Here is a 17,520-nt window from a genome sequence, read left to right as displayed (position 1 = left end):
GTCAGGAGTGCTCTGATGGTGTTTCCTGCTTGGCAGGGGGTTGGACTCGATGGCCCTTGTGGTCTCTTCCAACTCTAGGATTCTATGATTCTATGATTACTACATAACTGACCTGACTTGTTGGCTGGCCTGCCATTTAGAGCACCAAGTGCTCCCCATGTGTATTGCAGATGTCCAGTGTGCTGAATGAGCATGCCAAGCATTGCTCTACTATAGAAGGATGTTTCAGCTTGCAGAAAGAGAGCTAGGGCAGGGAGCAGGCTAGACAGGTGCTTCCATCAACACACATGTGCACACACACACGCCGTCTAGACCAATAAGCAGGGCACCTTTTTCACCTTGAGGCCAGGATCCCTGGAGGAACAGGACTGAGTCACCCTCCTCCCCGCCTCTGACCTTTCCCAGATTTCACATTCATTTTCTCTCTCTCTCTCTGACATACAGCCAAACAGTAGCAGTGCAGCTAAGCTTGGAGTGCAAGTACAGGATGCTCTAAACCAGCCATGTGGCAGCAGGACAGAAGAGGCGAATGCCACTGAGCATCTTATCTGTCTGACATAAAGGGCGCTGGCTCATCCTGGCAAGACTTGCCAAGGGAAAGGAGGCATACCTTGTTCCCTAGCTAGTTATTTGTGCCACACCCACAGCTCGTGTGCCACGAAAGCTGGTGGAAAACGAGATCTTGAAGGAATGAGGCAGGCATACTTTGTCTAAAGATTGGAAATCATGCTCTTACAGTGTGGATTTTTCAACACGCCAGATAAGGGTGCTGAGGAGCTCATAGAAAATATGCAATTAAGGTGTCACTGGCTGTCAACTACAGCTGGCTCAGAGTTTGTGCACACATGTGAGTGTGCTGTTGTCTGCATTCACAGAAACCACTCATTCACAAAAATTACACAGAATTCACTGCTGAGATGCGGTGATGGCCACTGGCTTACAATGGCTTTAAAAACAAAAGTTGAACAAATTGATGGAGGGCGTCAACCAATAACTATTGGCCATGATATCTAAATAGAACCTCCATATTCAGCGTCAGTATACCTCCGAATACCAGACATTGGAGACAACAGCAAGGGTAAAGGTAAAGGTAAAGGTACCCCTGCCCGTACGGGCCAGTCGTGACCGACTCTGGGGTTGCGCGCCCATCTCGCTTAAGAGGCCGGGGGCCAGCGCTGTCCGGAGACACTTCCAGGTCACGTGGCCAGCGTGACGAAGCTGCAGCTGGTGAGCCAGCACCAGCGCAGCACACGGAAACGCCGTTTACCTTCCCGCTATAAAGCGGTCCCTATTTATCTACTTGCACTTAGGGGTGCTTTCGAACTGCTAGGTGGGCAGGAGCTGGGACCGAACAACGGGAGCTCACCCCGCCGCGGGGATTCGAACCGCCGACCATACGATTGGCAAGTCCTAGGCGCTGAGGTTTTACCCACAGCACCACCCGCGTCCCTCTAACAGCAAGGGTAGGCAGCTGCATTTATACTGTTTTTGCACTTCTTGTATTTAGCCTAATCCACAAGGGCTCTCATGCAGTCATGCAACTGCGTACACAACTACATATTTAATTACTCTTCTAACAAGCCTTTGTACTTTCACAGGGAAAGAGCCCGATCTGAAACTCTAAAGAACCACTGTCAATCAACTTAGACAATACTGCATGAAGAATGTCATCGGCCTGACACACTATAAAGGAGCTTCTACGTTCCTCCTTATGTACTTAACAAACCCTTGCTGTAACCAGACCCTTGAGAGATTTCTTTTTCAGATCAGTGCTTAATGCAAGAAATCTTTCATTTCAGTATAAAGTGAAGCAAACTGTGTCATAGATGAGGGCAAAACTAATCCCACCTCATGTTTTCAAATGGGACATTCTCTTTCTCAGCACTCTAAGGAAGATTTGCAGGCTAGTCTTATGCAGAGTGACCTCAAGTCCAGTGACCTCAACAGACTTCAGCACACCTAACCCTTAACAGCATTGACTACTTAGCTGTATTTACATTCTCTGTGCAACCGAGAAACTTGCACAAAAGATATATGAATACTTCTACTTCTAAGAGAAGTAGGACCAGTAAAAACGCTGCCAATATTAAATTTATTATACTGTTTTAAATATTATTTTATTATTTTGTTGTTGAATAGAGGTAGAAAGAATCCTGAGCTCCCTGACATTTCACTAGGTTATCTCTCAGGCAAGCCCATACCTTGCACCAAGAGGATGGGGGGATGATGATGATTGCTAGTAATATTATCATGCCCTTTGTGCAGGTGTGGGCAGAGATGAGGTCTGAACAGGGAACTTTCTGGGTTCTTAGATACCATTCAGTACTACTTCTGGGTGGTGAGGCAGGGTTAGGGGGACAGACAAATATGCTGACAGTTTTACAGGCCGCTGCTTGAACCTGTTACCTTTTCTGAATCCTTGGAGGTGGCAATAGAGCTTCCAGCATCTGCACCTCCTCTATCTGCCTGCCTCTTCAACGTCTGCTTCTTCATTCTTGGGCTTATTTTCTGCCCCTCATTAGCAATTTCAGTCTAAGAGGAATGACAAAGTGTCACAAAATGAAAACGGACGGACACACGCTCTCTTAGTGTTTCCTCCCTGACAACCTAACTGACTTTCAAGACCTTGAGGGCAAGAACCCAACTTCTTTTTTTGGCCCAAGTCCCTCTGTAAATTATCAGATCAGATGCTGTTCACTTGTCAGGATCCCTCCCCTCCCACAACAAGTTACCATTCCTGATAAAAAAATTGGTGGGTAAGAATAGCGGTCACTCAGGCTTCAGTCTTGCCTCGGACCTTAAAGACACTTCTCTAAGCCCAACCTCCTCCTGGACACCCTACACATAAATCGTACCTTGCAAGACATATTTATTGTCTCTCCTTAAAGGTCTCCAGAAGATTCCACAACTAGCTAAGCCTGTTCCATGGAAGCCCAGCTATGTGTCCCTATTTCCAGCTTAGGCTGCAATCCTATCCCCTCAGCTGGGAGTAAGACCCATTGAACTCAATGCAACTTGCTTCTGAGTGTAGAAGGCTGTTAATTTGCTACAGTCAGGGTTAAATGCAGTCTCCCTGGCCCTGCTTCTCTGCCTTTAACAGAGCCTGACATCCAGAAATTTAACAAGCTCAATTTTCCCCTGGCTTGGAAATAAGTGGTAGGAGCACTTGTTCAATTTCTATGTCAGGCTACCGTCAAAGGCTCAGGGGCAGTTTTGGGGTGGGTTTTTTTTGGGGGGGCGGTATGGTATCTCCCCTGGCTACTATTGGAACCCATTAAACTTTCCTTCAACAGACCCTTACAATCTGCCATTCTCTCTCTTCTTCACCGCTGCCTTTCACATTATAAAAAAAAAAAAACCTAACATGTCTCTCTTTTGGCTCTAAGCTGAACACACGCTTTACTTTGGTTTTCTAGTGAAAATCAACAGATATCTCCGCTGAGGCCTCTCACATACCAAACAGTGGAGAACTGCCAACTCTTGCCCAGACACTTTCTAAAACGCAACCTATAAAGGAACTGCCCAGCACCCAAATTAGTCCAGCCTCCTCTTGCCCCACCCTCTCCCACTCAATGTGCAAGTGTGAGACCTTTTGCATTATACGAAAATACGTAAGAATTCAGACATCCCCATGACTGGCATTAATCCTGGTAGTTTTGGGCAGCACATCACCATAGCTGATCCTGGGATGGCCAGCAAACCTCAAGCAAAAGCCTGTATGCTGGGTGGCTGTAGCAGTGGCGTAGCGTGGGGGGTGCAGGGGGGGCCGGCCGCACCGGGCGCAACATCTGGGGGTTAGGGAAATCCACGGGTTAGGGGGCGCAATTCATGGGTTAGGGGGCGCAAATTACTTGCCTTGCCCCGGGTGCTGATAACCCACGCTACGCCACTGGGCTGTAGGAAGGGTGTTCTCAGGAATAGCACAATCATTTCCTTGATGGAGGGGGCGGCGGAGTGGATTTGAGTCCCCCTCTGCTTGTAGCAGCAGTATCAATAGGCTCCATACCAACAGCAACTAGCCATTTTGTTTATTTATGGAAAAAACGTATGGACATCTTTTTCACTTGCATTCCCGAAAGGGGAATATATTAGAGGGGGAGTCTGGGGGGCTTTCCTCCCTCTCAGCTCATGTGGGCAAATTGTGGGCTGCTTGGCGCTAGCAGAACCATATGGGGAGTGAAAACACAAAGAGAGTAGAAATGGGGGGGACTCTGCCACAGATTATTAGTGCTGAGCTGCCCAAAGCCAAACAGTCTTAAGGACTACTACTCTGAAAGGGAGCACAAGAGCACCCGAAGCTTGGAACCCATTTCCCCATCTTATTCAACATCTTTATCAACGACTTGGATGATGGACTCAAGGGCATCCTGATCAAATTTGCAGATGACACCAAACTGGGAGGGGTGGCTAACACCCCAGAGGACAGGATCACACTTCAAAACGACCTTGACAGATTAGAGAACTGGGCCAAAACAAACAAGATGAATTTTAACAGGGAGAAATGTAAAGTATTGCACTTGGGCAAAAAAAATGAGAGGCACAAATACAAGATGGGGGACACCTGGCTTGAGAGCAGTACATGTGAAAAGGATCTAGGAGTCTTGGTTGACCACAAACTTGACATGAGCCAACAGTGTGACGCGGCAGCTAAAAAAGCCAATGCAATTCTGGGCTGCATCAATAGGAGTATAGCATCTAGATCAAGGGAAGTAATAGTGCCACTGTATTCTGCTCTGGTCAGACCTCACCTGGAGTACTGTGTCCAGTTCTGGGCACCACAGTTCAAGAAGGACACTGACAAACTGGAACGTGTCCAGAGGAGGGCAACCAAAATGGTCATAGGCCTGGAAACGATGCCTTATGAAGAACGGCTAAGGGAGCTGGGCATGTTTAGCCTGGAGAAGAGGAGGTTAAGGGGTGATATGATAGCCATGTTCAAATATATAAAAGGATGTCACATAGAGGAGGGAGAAAGGTTGTTTTCTGCTGCTCCAGAGAAGCGGACACGGAGCAATGGTTCCAAACTACAAGAAAAAAGATTCCACCTAAACATTAGGAAGAACTTCCTGACAGTAAGAGCTGTTTGACAGTGGAATTTGCTGCCAAGGAGTGTTGTGGAGTCTCCTTCTTTGGAGGTCTTTAAGCAGAGGCTTGACAACCATATGTCAGGAGTGCTCTGATGGTGTTTCCTGCTTGGCAGGGGGTTGGACTCGATGGCCCTTGTGGTCTCTTCCAACTCTATGATTCCATGATTCTATGATTCTATGATTCCCTTACAGCAAAAAATCCAAAAAGCACAAGACCTCCCAACCAACTATAATCGTGCAACCTCAATTTGCCAGTTTATGATGGAATCCCACCCGAAAACAGCAGCTTCCTAGAAGCGCCTGCCTCCAACTCTCATATTCTTTCCCTTTCATCTACACTGCCTTTCGCATCTTTCCATCTGGCTGTTTCTTTCTGTTGCAGCCCCTCCACTGCCAACACAGAACACGCTTCTTCTTTCCACCACCCACAGGCTCCACACACACGCAAATGTACATATTATATATAATCACCAAACCTAAACTAGCATTCAACTACTTTCACATTTGTGGCTTCCCTCTGGGCAGGCGTGTCCAAGAGGGAGATCTAATGGTAGATCACGGGGTGTTCCTGGTAGATCTCTGGTCTCCTTCTCCCTCCCCAAAAAAGGGGGAGGGGAACCAACTGCCAGTTTTTTTAATACTATGAGTAGATCGCAGTTTATCTGGAGTTGGATATCCCTGCCTCTGGGGAACAATGGGCACTCACTATATATATGTCGTTGTTGCTGTTTAGTCATGTCCGCCTCTTCGTGACTCCCTGGACCAGAGCACGGCAGGCACTCCTGTCTTCCACTGCCTCCCACAGTTTGGTCAAACTCATGTTGGTAGCTTCGAGAACACTGTCCCACCATCTTGTCCTCTGTCGTCCCCTTCTCCTTGTGCCCTACATCTTTCCCTTTTCCAGGGAGTCTTCCCTTCACATGAGGTGGCCAAAGTATTGGAGCCTCAGCTTCAGGATCTGTCCTTCCAGTGAGCTGATTTCCTTCAGAATGGAGAGGTTGGATCTTCTTGCAGTCCATGGGACTCTCAAGAGTCTCCTCCAGCACCAGAATTCAAAAGCATCCATTCTTCGGCAATCAGCCTTCTTTATGGTCCAGCTCTCACTTCCATACCTCATTACTGGGAAAACCACAGCTTTAACTATATGGACCTTTGTTGGCAAGGTGATGTCTCTGCTTTTTAAGATGCTGTCTAGGTTTGTCATTGCTTTCCTCCCAAGAAGCAGGCGTCTTTTAATTTCATGACTGCTGTCACCATCTGCAGTGCCACCATATATATACACACACACACACACACACACATATACATATACATATATATATGGTGAGGGAATGGCATTTCAATTATAAATGTGACCCCGCCACCCACCCAAGCGTGTCTACTCATAAGTAAATCCCCAAGTTCAAGGGAACAGGAAATGCACGTCTTAGGACATACACACTCCCCTGAGAGTCACCCCCACCGGGCTCACTTCTGAATAAACAAGCCTAGCCTTCCTCACTTGCTATTATAAGTCTTTAGGCTCCAGGACATGACGGGCAGCTGAAATGGCTCCTGTTTCTTGCACCTAGACATGCCCTGGATGGATTCCCCAGTCGCCTCCGTCCCTCTCTTTGCTTCAACACCCTACGTCTCCCCACATTTCCCCTCCAATCAGAGAATCTTAAGAGTGGGAAAGGGACTCAGGAGTCATCTAGTCCAGTGTTTCCCAACCTCGGGCCTCCAGCTGTTTTTGGACTACAATTCCCATCATCCCTTGCCACTGGTCTTGCTAGTCAGGGATGATGGGAGTTGTAGTTCAAAAACAGCTGGAGGCCCAAGGTTGGGAAACACTGATCTAGTCCAACCCCCCGCAATGCAGGAATCTCAGCTAAATCTATCTGACAGCTATTTGTACCCAGACTCCATTTCATTGTGAAGGAACCAGCATGGCTTGGGCCGCAGACGGTGCGCATTGAATCGAGGAATCTGGCAGGCCCACATCCCAGTCCCTGACTAGGCAGGAAACCCAAGAGATGGACTTGGTGTATGTAAAGAGATTGAGGGCACATTCTTTCACCTTTGGTGGACATGCCCAAAGATTAAGACCTTCTGGGAGATGATCTATAATGAAATGAAAAAGGTATTTAAATATACCTTCCAGAAGAAACCAGAGGCCTTTCTCTTGGGCATGGTCGGCCAATTGGTGCGAAAGGAGGATAGAACTTTTTTTATGTACGCCACAACAGCAGCAAGAATACTTATTGCAAAGTATTGGAAGACATAAGATCTACCCACCCGGGAAGAATGGCAGATGAAGGGAATGGAATACATGGAACTGGCGGAGATGACTGGCAGAATCCGGGACCAAGGAGAAGAGTCGGTGGAAGAAGATTGGAAAAAATTTAAAGCTTATCTTCAAAAATATTGTAAAATTAAGGATTGTTAGAAAGATGTTGGAAAAAGAAAATCATGTGGTTTTGGCAGAAATGACATAAAGGATTAAGTAAAAATGAATTGATGAAAGAGAGAACGTAAAATTATAGTATATTAAGACAAATTATTAAGATAAAAACAAGGTTGGAAGGATTTGCTGAAATAACAATTTGAATTAGAATACAAAAATGAGAGGTGTGAGGTGGTCAAGGAAATAAGTAAAGGAAAGAAAGCTATGTAAAGGTTCGATTTGTTCTTTTTTTTTTTTAATTGATTGTATTTTTTCTGTCTTTTTTATTTCTGTATTTTATCATTTTGATTTTTGTGCGCTCCAAGTAATGTACGCTATTATGCTACAGTCGTAAATTAAGTAAAATAAACTTGACGCTGAGGTACAATGCAACAGAAAATGCCAGCGTCTCCTGGAGTTTCTGGAAATGTCTGCCTCTTCTGGGATGCCAGTCCCCTTGCAAAACTCAGGCTGCTTTGCACATCAAAGACAGGGACCAGGCAGCCATGTTCTTTAAAGAGGGCTCTTCTTTTTTAAAATAAAAAATGGCAGCTATGGTGGTGAGACCACGCTTCCCAGAAAGTCATCTGGGAAAATGAGAAGCTGCCTTTACCTCACGCCCCGCCATTCTTGAGGAAGAATGAGCTGTGCGCACTCTGAGGAAGCAGCCAAAAAAACTACCATGGTGGGCCTCCTTCAAGGTCTAGCCAAACTGTGGCGCAACAGCGGCCATTTTCCTGGCACACGCAACCAGCCCCTTTGCCAGACGATGGGCAATCCCCCATTTTGTTCCCCCTTCCGAATCTGAAAATTGGAGGGGGCAATATTCACCTCAGTTTATAACATGCCATGGGGGGGGGTGCATTCCCAAAACAATTCACTTTAGCTACCCCAAATATCAATTTTTGAAAGATAACAAGCTTAATAAATAATTTAAATATTATTATTATTATTATTATTATTATTATTATTATTATTATTATTAAACTGCTCCATTGCACAAACTGCTACGGTAATTGAAAAAGCAATTAATTGACTGATATTTTTCCTTGTATTTATGGGCCAAGGAGGGGCTTGCTCAGCCTTTGCCGAGCACAAAAACGTGAGGGAACGACAGTTGCTCCGCAAGACCAACGTAAAACAAAATAATATTCATGACCCGTTTGTTACGTTTTAATGAGTTTTTACTTATTTAGTGTTTCATGTTGTCCACAGCCACTTTTCTTTTCTTTTCTTTTTTTTAAGCACTTGCTTGTTTAAAGCAGAATGCAATGCAACAAGCAGATACCATCTTGCGAGTGCAGCACTGCAGCATTACGGCACCGCGGCCTTTTCCGTCCTCCCCCCGCAACCTCCAGCCATCTCCCCTGCTCAGGCCCCAAAGCCTCTTCTTCCCCTTATCCTTTCCTCCCAGGCAGGCTTCTCTCTCCCTCTTATCTTGTATCATGCCATTTCACCATTTCACGTTTCCCCAAGAGTCTCGCTTCCCTCTCCCATTCCCTTCCTCCTAATGCCCCTCTCCTGCATTGGGGAGGCAGGATGTAATGGAGTATTGTCCCGGAGGAAGGCATGGCTGGCTGGCTGGCTGGCTGGCAAGATCGCTTCACGCTGCAACATTTTGTTGCAGGTCCTGTTTGCCATGGCCTTTAACAGACCCCCGACTGATGCTCAGCTCTACATCCCCCAAAACAAATGCTCCTCTGGATTGGACTCCTTGGCAGGTTTTGAATAAACATACACAAACTTTTTACTGGTAACATATATAGAGATAAAATAAGGATCTTTGCAATTTTATAACATGCAGAGAATAACATGTGTTGAAAAACCAGAGAGAGAAGCTGAGGAAAGTCTGGGGAGGGTGGGAGGGAGGGCTTTTCTCTTTTTGGGGAGGGCGAGGGGGAAATGGGGGGGGGATGAGAATGATGTATTTTTGATGGATTGTTATTTTGAAATTCCTAATAAAAAAAATTACAAAACAAAACAAATGCTCCTCTTTCAACCTCACAGGGTGACCCTTGCCTAAACTGGCTGCTTTTCTCCGACTGACTGCCCCGCCATGCCACCTTTCTGCAACTTAACACCATCTCACAAGTTAGCCACTGTTCTCTCCCTTGTAGGGAGCTGCCACCTGGCCCCAATGTTACAGATGCAACCGCACATTTGCCTTCTTGTCTCTTCACCATAAGTGTGGGAGGATTAAACCCCCAAAAGTGTTCACCCCACTTGTTGTCCTAGTGTATGTGTAAGTTATCACGGTGCGCAAGGCACACATGTACACAGCACAGCACACATGTGGGGTGCATGGGTGCTTTGTGAAAGCTGTGGGTTGAGACTGCAAACAGAGACCCACAACAGCACTGTTTTGCTGGATGGGACAGAGAAAGGCAGACATTCCTTGATCTCCCCAGCTTCCGCACACAAGGTCCTGCCAAAGTAGAACGTAGGCACTCTGCAAACGCTCAATGGCACCTGACAAATTAACACACACCGCCTTCCCTACTTCCCCTAAAGTTATCCCATGTTTATGCTCAGAGCCACCTTGTGAGATAGGTTAAACTGGTAAAAAAATGTCCCCCAGTAAATTTCATGGGTGAATGGGGAACTGAATCCAGGTTTCCCCCATCCAAGGGCTCGTCCACACTCGTCCCACCACTTTCCCCCAGGAAAACCCAATCTTTACTGCTGAATCGGAGCAAACGTCAATCAGGTTTCCTGGTGTTTGTTTCAATTCAGTGGTAAAGTGGGGGTTTCCCCGGGAAAATCAGCAAGGCAAACAGAAAACCTCTCGGACCCATGTTCTTTAGGCATGGGGCGCTAGTGTGGACAAGCCGAGTCTGAAACATTCCACTGTTTCTTTGCCCCGATGGGTTCCCCCCCCCCCATTCTCCTTGGTATGTGAGGGGAGAGAACTCTGCATATGCTCAGACGACAACAGCCTTCCCCGACTTGGTTCCCTCTGGATATTTTGGGCTACAAATCCCATCAGCCCCAAACCAGTACAACCTAGAGGGTGCAACACTGAGAAGGCCGGCCTAGGGTCAGATAATGTCTGCAGACAAATGTGACAATCTTACACACACGTGGTGCCAGTTCCCCATTCTCCTGCATTACCAGTTATTCCAGTGCCTTGTTTTTCCCTTCCTCTTGAGTCACCAGGGCCTCCAACAGAAAAACACTCCTCCCCTCAATGATACCAGTGTCCTATTTCCTGTTCCCAAGTGGGTGGTACTCACTAATCCTCCTCCTTTTCCCTATCCCAGCACACACATTGCTAATTCCCCACCCATCATCCAGGGTATATGCTCCTCCTGCCGCCGCCCCCAGGGCAACCACAGTGCCCTCCATTGTTGGTTTCCCCCCTTATAGCAGGAAAATCCCATTTCTTCCCTTCCAGGTGTTAAACTAGCATACTGCAGCTAGAAAGGCAGTATTATCACCAATGGCTGCTGCTGTGAACAGAGCGCTCTGTTCCTGTCTGTGTACATTTCGGCTCTGCATTAAAAAAAGACGACTTGCAGATCATGGCTTTGGGCCCCGGTGTCTAGCAGGTGGAACATGTTCTCTGTACCCATCTGCCAACTGAGAATAACGCTTTGGGCATCTGACGAAGCAGGCTCTGGTCCACGAAGGCTTGTGCCAAAATACTTTAAGGTGCAATGAGAGCAACAGATTAAGAAGCCTGCTGTCCCTCTGGAGAGAAGAGGGTGTGCGGAGCAGGACTGGGGGAGATGGGGATCAAGCAGACTTCCTCTTTCCCATTGGACCACACGCTTCACTTGGAGCTAACCCCACAGGTCTAAAGAGGGATACCCCTACCTGGGCTTAACCTGAACAAGGATTCAGTCACAGAACACTCACTGTAGTAACAGAGAAGACCAGGAGCCTCCAGCCCCAAATATGGCTGGTGCAGAACTTAAACCCCTCTCCATCTCTTTGGGTTTCCTGCCCCAAAGCTCCACCACCCCTGCTTCAAAATTTTCCACTGCGTGTCAGAGGCTTTAGGGAAAACCTATGGGCAGGAAAGTCATGGCTGCTCCTCTGGAGTCCTAGACCTGCCAAGGCAGCCTTCGCCACCCTGGTGCTCTCCAGATGTTCTGGACTACAACTCCCATCAGTTCCTGCCAGTGTGGCTGCACTAGCTGGGGCTGATGGGAGCTGCAGTCCAAAACCTCTGGAGAGCACCAGGTTGGGGAAAACTGAATGAAGGTTGCAGTTATCTGCAGCCCTTGGGCCTAAGATATATCAGAGTTAGTAGTGATACTTTTATATGCGTGTTGCCTTTGTCCATGGAGTTGAATTATGGTGCTGGAGGAGACTCTTGAGAGTCCCATGGACTGCAAGAAGATCAAACCGATCCATTCTGAAGGAAATCAGGCCTGAGTGCTCACTGGAAAGACAGATCCTGAAGCTGAGGCTCCAATACTTTGGCCACCTCATGAGAAGACTCCCTGGAAAAGACCCTGATGTTGGGAAGGATGGAGGGCGCAAGGAGAAGGGGACGACAGAGGACGAGATGGTGGGACAGTGTTCTTGAAGATACCAGCATGAGTTTGACCAAACTGCGGGAGGCAGTGGAAGACAGGAGTGCCTGGCGTGCTCTGGTCCAGGGGGTCACAAAGAGTCGGACACGACTAAACGACTAAACAACAACAACAAGAAGTGATACTTTCGTCCTCCTAAAAATCAGGATCAAGCTACAAATAGAACAGAGAACAGGGGCAGATAGGAATACTGCTGCTGACACACAGAAGCACCCATAATTCAATATCTTCCCTTCTTTTAATGCAAGGGCTCCCAAACAGTTTCCCCAATGGTCCAGTTGCGAAGGGCCCTTCCTGGCAGACCACTTAATGATTTTTTTTTTCTGCTTCTTGTGGCAATTGGAAAATGTAGTGCTAGATGCTGTGTGATTTTAAATTGTATTTTTATTGCTTCCCCCTTTCTTATATTGTATCATAATTCGCATTCCACAGAATTCAACTTGCAATACAATACTTAAAGTACAATATAATAAAGGACAAAAGCAGCAAAACTACAATTAAAGAGCAAAATGAATATCTAATGTGGACGTGCTGTGGGCAAGCTGAATGAAACTCGTGCACCACCAATGGTCTGTGAACCACCATTTGGGAAGCACTGCTCTAATGTTCCTAGTCTAGGCATTTGCAGAATGGCAGAGATTCCTGCACTAGGCGGGGGGGTGGACTAGATGACTCTCGGGGGCCCTTCCAACCCTACGATTCTATGGGGCTTGCCACTGAGTAAACACAACCAGCCCCTAAGCCTCGGGGTTCAGGGTCAGTGTTCCTGCGCAGCCCACCACGCTCGCCATGCACATCTGGCCAGATGCACATTCGCCATCTCAAGAGATGCCCTGGTTCTTCGCGCGCCCCTGCAACGCTCCCCGCCCCAGCTCCGCGGGGTGGGGGCGCAGGCCCTCTGCCTGGAGGGCTGCTCAGGGCATCCCTCCTTCTAGCCAGTTCCCGAAGCGCAAGGCCGAGCGCCGCTGGACCGTCCCAAACGGGGCGAAGAGGCTCAGATGCAAGCGCAGCGTCCTGCAGCTGGGCAGGGCAAGCAGGGCAGGCGCGACGCCCGGAGAGGAGCAGCCCCAGCTTCGCCGGGGAGGGAAAGTGAGCCGCCGCCGGAGGCCCCATGGGCTGCAAGGCGAGGCGAGCTTCCCGCTGCCAGTCCCCCGCGCAAAAGCCCCGCGGGACCGCTTGGGCAGCGCCACCCCAAGGCCTTTGCCAAGCAGGTACTGAAGGTAACCATGGGAACCGGGGGGGGGAGAGAGAGTGGGAAGGAGAGAGGAGAAGGGATCTGGCACAGCGATCCCTCCCCGGGCTGTCCTCGCCTGGGGCAGGCAGGCAGGCAGGCAAGCCGGCGGCCGTCCTGGGCTGCCCCTCCTTTGCGCGCAGGAAGGAGGCACTCGCCAGCTGGCAGCGCCAGGGCAGGGCAGGGCAAAGCGAGGCAGGCCAGGGCGCGGGGAGGGGAGGGCAGGCAGCTGCGGAGAGGCCTCTCGCGGCGAGATAGAGACCCTCCGCTCCGCCCCCGCCCCGCGGGACTCGGAGCGAGGTGGGCCCCCTCCGTGGCGTCTCCAATTACGCACCGGCCTGCCCAGGCGCACCTGCCGCGCCAGCCACCTGCCCTTTGTTGTGCTCTGCTCTCGAACGCACGCAGCCTCGGCTCGGGTGGCGCTTCCCCCTCCTCCTTAATGGGGCTCCTGTGGGTGCGTTTCATCAGACCCAACAAGTCCCCTCCACCTGCACCAACGCGGCCCACCCCTCCCAATTATCCTCCAAGCGGCCCAAGTGGGATTGGGAATATTGTTGTGCAGGAACAAAAGAAAGGGGCGCTTCACACGTTACCAGGCAACAAACTCGGGTTTGCTTGGCAGGGGACGTGCAAGGAGTCGCCGCCACTGATCCTCACTCTCTAGAGGAGGCAGGTTTTCAAATGCCTGGTTTGCCATGCTCACATGCAAACAGGGGTGCAGCTTGAGTCAGACCAGAAGCCAGAGACCTGCATGCTACCCTCATCACCAAATGAGCACCCAGGGATTGGGTGGACTACTGCAATGCGCTCTATGCGGGGCTTCCTTTGAAGGTGACCCAGAAACTGCAACTAATCCAGAATGTGGCAGCTAGGCTGGTGACTGGGAGCAGCTGCCGAGACCATATAACACCGGTCCTGAGAGATCTGCATTGGCTCTCAGTACATTTCCAAGCACAATTCAAAGTGTTGGTGCTGACCTTTAAAGCCCTAAACGGCCTCAGTCCAGTATACCTGAAGGAGCGTCTCCACCCCCATCGTTCTGCCCGGACACTGAGGTCCAGCGCCGAGGGCGTTCTAGCGGTTCCCTCCCTGCAACAAGTGAGGTTACAGGGAACCAGGCAGAGGGCCTTTTCGGTGGTGGCACTCGCCCTGTGGAACGCCCTCCCGTCGTATGTCAAGGAAATAAACAACTATCTGATGTTTAGAAGACATCTGAAGGCAGCCCTATTTAGGGAAATTTTTAATGTTTGATGTATTACTGTATTTTAATATTTTGTTGGAAGCCAGCCAGATGGGCGGGGTATAAATAATAAATTATTATCATCATCATCATCATCATCATCATCATTAGGTGGTTGTGGGGGCAGCAGCAAACAGGCAGAGCCTCAGCACCTGAACCACAAATACATAGGCCCATCTAGTCCAGCATCCTGTTCTCACAGGGATCTGCCAGAGGCCTGTGAGAAGCCATGCAGTTTCCAGCAACTGGCATTCAGAAGCACTGCTGCCTCTGTCCTGGGAATGCCAGCACCCACTGGGACAGATGTAGCCCCCTTTCTCTCTCCTTAATCAAACCAAAACAAAAACATGTTCTAGTTCAGCCACATGCCCCCTGGCATGTACATGGTTACAAATGCCCATTCTATTCTTTTTATCTTAAAATTTTATTGTATTTTTTCACACACACACCCCCAAATGATGCCTAAGAATAGATCCTTCCATGATGGTTAATTGATGTCTTTTTAAAAACTTTTAATAGTTTTATCGTATGGTTTTATGTTTCCACTTTCTGTAAACATACAGAGAGAGCGGTATACAAATATTTTTATAAGTAAATAAATAATTCCTGAGCAAATGCGATTTAGGTTCAGGCAGCAGAAACAAACCACATTTCAGTCCTGTCGCCATGATGGCGCTATGATTTAAGTGAGCTTTTGAAAGGCAAAACTGCACATGCTCAGAGTATTTCTTTTTTATTGTTATTTTTCCTGCCAAACTATTTTTTTGTTCTTTGTTTCTGTGACAAAGCACAAAAATAGACACAGATGGAAAGCATATAATGCAAGGCAGTAGGAAAGTAATGTTGGTTGTGTGGTTCACAACTTAAAAGAATGCACAGAGATGCAACCATACTTCCTTGTTGGCCCCTGTGCAAAAGACATTCTGTAGGAGGCCCCTCCCCATTTAATTTGATAGTATCCAATTATACACCTTCTGATCAGAGAGGAAACATTATAGAGAATAACTTTAGGTAAATACGAAGTGCATAAACTCAGAATGCACACCAATTACAGAAGCATCTTTATGTGTCATATTAATTGGCCTGACAAAGCTACATTAGAATATTACAACAACTTAATTTATGGCAAGTTAATAAGATTTCTGGCTTTGGGGGGGGGGCCTTGGAGCCTGTAGGCTCTCGTGCACAGCCCACCTTAAATTGCGGCCATTAAATGCACATGTCTGGGGAGTGCAGGTGTTGCTCTGCAAGACTATTAAGTCCAGAGTCTAAAATTACCTAGCTGCACTGCTGTTGACAAGAACTCCCCTCACGTGTTGGGACAGCGCATAGCACCTATGTGCGCCACCACCATCCCTGTCAAGTACACTGGCCTCCTTCCCCACCAGCTGTGTGTTTGGCCTGCCTGCGAAAGGTCCCCATGCAGATTTCCTCCCTGCAGTATATTCACTGCAATCTTTATGTGTGTGCACCAAGCCCAATAAGGGGTGAGATTAACCTTTTAACATGTGAGGAGATTTCTCTGAAGGTCCCTATATATTTTATGGCCTTTAGGTAAAGAGACCCCTGACAATTAGGTCCAGTCATGTCCGACTCTGGGGTTGCGGCACTCATCTCGCTTTATTGGCCGAGGGAGCCGGCATACAGCTTCCAGGTCATGTGGCCAGCATGACTAAGCCTCTTCTGGCAAACCAGAACAGTGCATGGAAACGCCGTATACCTTCCCGTCGGAGCGGTACCTATTTATCTACTTGCACTTTTTGGTGTGCTTTCAAACTGCTAGGTTGGCAGGAGCATGGACCGAGCAATGGGAGCGCACCCCGTCGCAGGGATTCGAACCACCGACCTTCTGATTGGCAAGTCCTAGGCTCTGTGGTTTAACCCACAGTACCACCCACGTCCCTTTATGTATACACCTACAAATATAATGTATGAAATGGCCCAAGGCCTCGTAATGGATCTGTGGGATATGTATGCGCAGCTCTGTAACCCACCCTTGCGCATCAGCTTCAGATCCATGACGGAACATGATACGAATGTACTAAATGAATGAACATGCGGTGTGGTTATCTGAGGATCTGTAGGGTGTCTTTCCCCTCACCAGTGATTTCTAAGGCTGCCACTGTTTCTTCTGACAAGGCTCCTGTGCCTTTTTCATGAGGGGCAGAAATTTTAAAAGAGATCTGCACCGGATAGCGATTTGCTACCAGGCCAAGTTCAAGGTGTTTATCTGAATCCCTGCTCCACTTTTAAAACTATCTCGGCAAAAGTAATATACTTTTGCCCTTTTAACGTTCCTTTAGCCACTCCCACTTTGCAAACATGAGTGCGTTGATGAAAACACACATTTTGCAGACTTCCACTGGGAACCACAATGTGATGTGCCTTTGGAAATGGGCACCAGCTACCCAGAGCCCAACAGAGTCAGGAGGAGTGAAAGACTCTCCCAGCTCAGGTTCCCATTGGTGACCGTCATCTGCACAGAATCCTGACCTCTTCCTTTAACTGCATTGGTGAGAGGTTGTTTTTCAGCATCCTCCCCTCACAGAAGCTGCAAAATAAGAAAGGGCTCTGGATATCCCCTGAGAGGGGCGTAACAAAATTACAGGCTCCTCTTTCAAAGAGCAAAGCAGCCTGGGCTCCTGAACTGCTTGTATATAGGACCATCTCCTCTTCCTGGGATCTCACTGGCCACCACAGGGAGAAGAACCAGCTACTGTCTGGAAAGCAAAAGCCCCGAAGAACAACTGCCTGTGTTTTGTCGAACATGCTCCTCCTTGTGGGAATTTTATGCACAACACAGCAGCCAGGCACACACCTCCTCCTGAAGCAGCTCTTGCAGGGGCAACTGGTCCTTTTGTTTATGTGAACATGGCCTTAGATGCTGGAAAATGAGAGCACGCTTTCCTCCAAAATGTGCCGGCAACTGCCATCTGATCTGCACAGTGCTGGTCCGCCAGTAACCTCTACCCTGACCCTGCACAGATTACAGCCCC

General features: G+C 48.3%; 1 protein-coding gene across 3 annotated transcripts in view; it reads right to left on the bottom strand.

The window, feature by feature from the left end:
- Positions 1–17,520, bottom strand: part of NOL4L (nucleolar protein 4 like) — a gene marked incomplete at its 5' end in the record, with an annotated part of 138,528 nt that overhangs the window by 91,860 nt on the left and 29,148 nt on the right. The window contains 2 exons of one of the 3 annotated variants that reach the window (XM_079979203.1): positions 2,407–2,532; positions 8,701–8,923. The exons of 1 other annotated variant lie outside the window; for it this stretch is intronic. In XM_079979203.1, the coding sequence (XP_079835329.1) occupies positions 2,407–2,493 (87 nt within the window). Of the gene's footprint in view, positions 1–2,406; positions 2,533–8,700; positions 8,924–17,520 lie in introns of those variants that run through there. One more of the 3 variants, XM_079979201.1, reaches the window with a different exon arrangement.

Source organism: Podarcis cretensis (assembly GCF_951804945.1).
Source record: "Podarcis cretensis genome assembly, chromosome: 6".
Classification (NCBI taxonomy): Eukaryota; Metazoa; Chordata; class Lepidosauria; order Squamata; family Lacertidae; genus Podarcis; species Podarcis cretensis.
Note: the sequence above shows the minus strand (reverse complement) of the source record. Positions and strands in the feature narration are given on the sequence as shown.